This window comes from Diaphorina citri, unplaced genomic scaffold (assembly GCF_000475195.1).
Source record: "Diaphorina citri unplaced genomic scaffold, Diaci psyllid genome assembly version 1.1 scaffold2315, whole genome shotgun sequence".
Lineage (NCBI taxonomy): Eukaryota > Metazoa > Arthropoda > Insecta > Hemiptera > Psyllidae > Diaphorina > Diaphorina citri.
This window is the reverse complement of record NW_007379739.1, coordinates 32,501-35,000: the sequence shown is the minus strand read 5'-3', so window position 1 is coordinate 35,000 and position 2,500 is coordinate 32,501. Positions and strand designations below refer to the sequence as shown.

Genomic DNA, 2,500 nt, shown 5'->3' with positions numbered 1-2,500 from the left:
GTCACTGTAATAATACCGTAATAAAACCTGAATGCCTTTAAGCGTCAGAATGTCTTGTTATGAACACTTGTAAACAAATGGAAGATGTGGCAATGGCAAAAAAGGAGAGGAAGATGTGGTTCACAGTTGGCCAAATTTGGCAAAAAAAATGCACACTTTGAGTACGGATTTTTTCAAAATCGCGTGCGGATTAAAAAAAAAATGGTGATTTTTGGCTTCATTTCTCAACTGTCCAACTTTTCGAACCTCCTTGATATCGAAACTATCGATATTTCATGAATCGATTAATCGATTGATAAGAAAAACGATATAGCGAAAAATATTACAGGCAAACAGCAAACAGGAAATGAAAAAAAGAAACACGTCAAAAATCGTAAAACTCCAAACTCCAAAAAGTTCGTCAGTGGTTCAGTGTTCAGTCTGTTTTCTGCGTAGTTTCTGTAAACTTCGAAACCGTCCGCTGTTCCCTTGTTCTTTTTAACTTTGGAACAAAATAATAATCGAGTGGACTCGAGTGAAGTCAAACTCGAGTCCACTCGAGTAAAATCATTCACTCGGCCCATCACTAGTTCAGTCTGTTTTCTGCGTAGTTTCTGTAAACTTCGAAACCGTCCGCTGTTCCCTTGTTCTTTTTAACTTGTAAAAGTTCCTCTTTTGATTTTGTTTCTCAAGAAATAAAAAACAAAAAAATGGCAAAATTAATCATTTCTCTGGTTACCTTAGCTGTGGTGTTTTTGGCTAGTGCCCCTACTGCCCAAGGTAAAAGTATTCTTCAATCTATTTTCTGGTTTTAATAAGAGCAAAGAGTGATTTATCGTTTAAACGATTTGCATGTCATGCTTACTAATTTTGGTTTTCTTTTGGTATATTCCCACCCGGGGAGATTTAATCCTGATGGGATAATGTTTGTTCTTTGGAACAGCTGGCTTTCTCCTATCCTGTCTTCCTTCTCTCTTCAATTTAGGGACGATAAGACCTTAGCAGTTACAGTTCCCTCTCTATAAAAATAATAATAATAATAAAATAATAATAATTTTTTGGCACATACTTACATATTATTATGGACAGGAGTGTTCAAGCTGTTGAAAATACTTGATAGGTCAGGCTTAATAATTTACACTGTGGGAAAACTGACCAACCTCAGTGGTGTAGTGGTTTATGCGGGGAACTTTGAATCTGGAGTGGGGAACTTTACATAGTTATTCAGGTTGAAAGGGTAGCACACCTGCCTTGTAAGTGCAAGGTTCTGGGTTCAATTCCTGCCTGGGGCTAACTTTATCCTAAACAGATAAGGTTCATTCTTGGCATGACTGGGGTTCTTATTTTGTGTCCATTTTGATTTTGTCGAAATGAAGAAATATTGATATAGGGTATTCGAAATGAAGAAATATTGATATAGGGTATTCGAAATGAAGAAATATTGATATAGGGTATTCGAAATGAAGAAATATTGATATAGGGTATTCGAAATGAAGAAATATTGATATAGGATATAGGGTATTCGAAATGAAGAAATATTGATATAGGTAGTGATGGGTCGTGGGTAAATACCCACTGGGTGGGTAGATAAAAATTGGGTATTTACCCGGGTATTTATCCACCCCCCGGATGGGTAAATACCCGGGTATTTAAAAAAAGAAGAAAAATAAACAAAAAACATTGTCACTTGATTTTAAATTGAATTTTCGACCTTTTAAAGTTACTTTTTTGGAGTTTTGACTTCAGATTTGGATTTTTCACAACTTTTTACGTAGGAATCGACGTTTTATTCATAATTTTTACCCAACTGCAACTGCTCCATTTATTGAAATGTGGGATGGGTGAGGCGAGAAAAATGAAGAAATATTGATATAGGGTATTCGAAATGAAGAAATATTCGTATAGGGTATTCGAAATGAAGAAATATTCGTATAGGGTATTCGAAATGAAGAAATATTGATATAGGGTATTTAAAATGAAGAAATATTGATAAAAATGCGTCGAAATGCTTCGTGTAATATAACACACTGGCATGCTCAGGCCGGAACTTGGCCTGGCGCACTGCCGTGCGCCTAGATTTATAAAAATTGGGTATTTACCCGGGTAAATACCCAGGGTATTTACCCCAAAAATAAGTACCCGGGTATTTACCCATCACTACGAAAGTTACGTCTGAAATTGAAGGGAAGTGGATGCTAGGATGCCACTGGTGCGAAAACCTTTGAACCAATCAGAAGGCGCCTTTCGTCACTCGTACTGTGTGGCACAAATCAGAACCGGTTATTTTCTGAGGATTTGTAAAGGAAGATTTGGTCTGGCTGGGGGGCTTTAAACTTCGAGTCGAAATGAAGAAATATTGATATAGGGTATTCGAAATGAAGAAATATTGATATAGGGTATTCGAAATGAAGAAATATTCGTATAGGGTGACCGAAAGTTACGTCTGAAATTGAAGGGAAGTGGATGCTAGGATGCCACTGGTGCGAAAACCTTTGAACCAATCAGAAGGCGCCTTTCGTTA

At 36.8% G+C, this 2,500-nt stretch overlaps 1 protein-coding gene across 4 annotated transcripts in view; it reads left to right on the top strand.

Moving 5' to 3' along the window:
* Positions 1-2,500, top strand: part of LOC103518701 (protein shisa-4-like) — a 15,140-nt gene that overhangs the window by 7,464 nt on the left and 5,176 nt on the right. The window contains exon 1 of one of the 4 annotated variants that reach the window (XR_003394074.1): positions 493-759. The exons of 2 other annotated variants lie outside the window; for them this stretch is intronic. Coding sequence is in view for 1 of the 2 variants with exons in the window: in XM_017447905.2 (XP_017303394.1) it covers positions 690-759 (70 nt within the window). In the remaining variant the exon portion in view is untranslated. Of the gene's footprint in view, positions 1-492; positions 760-2,500 lie in introns of those variants that run through there. One more of the 4 variants, XM_017447905.2, reaches the window with a different exon arrangement.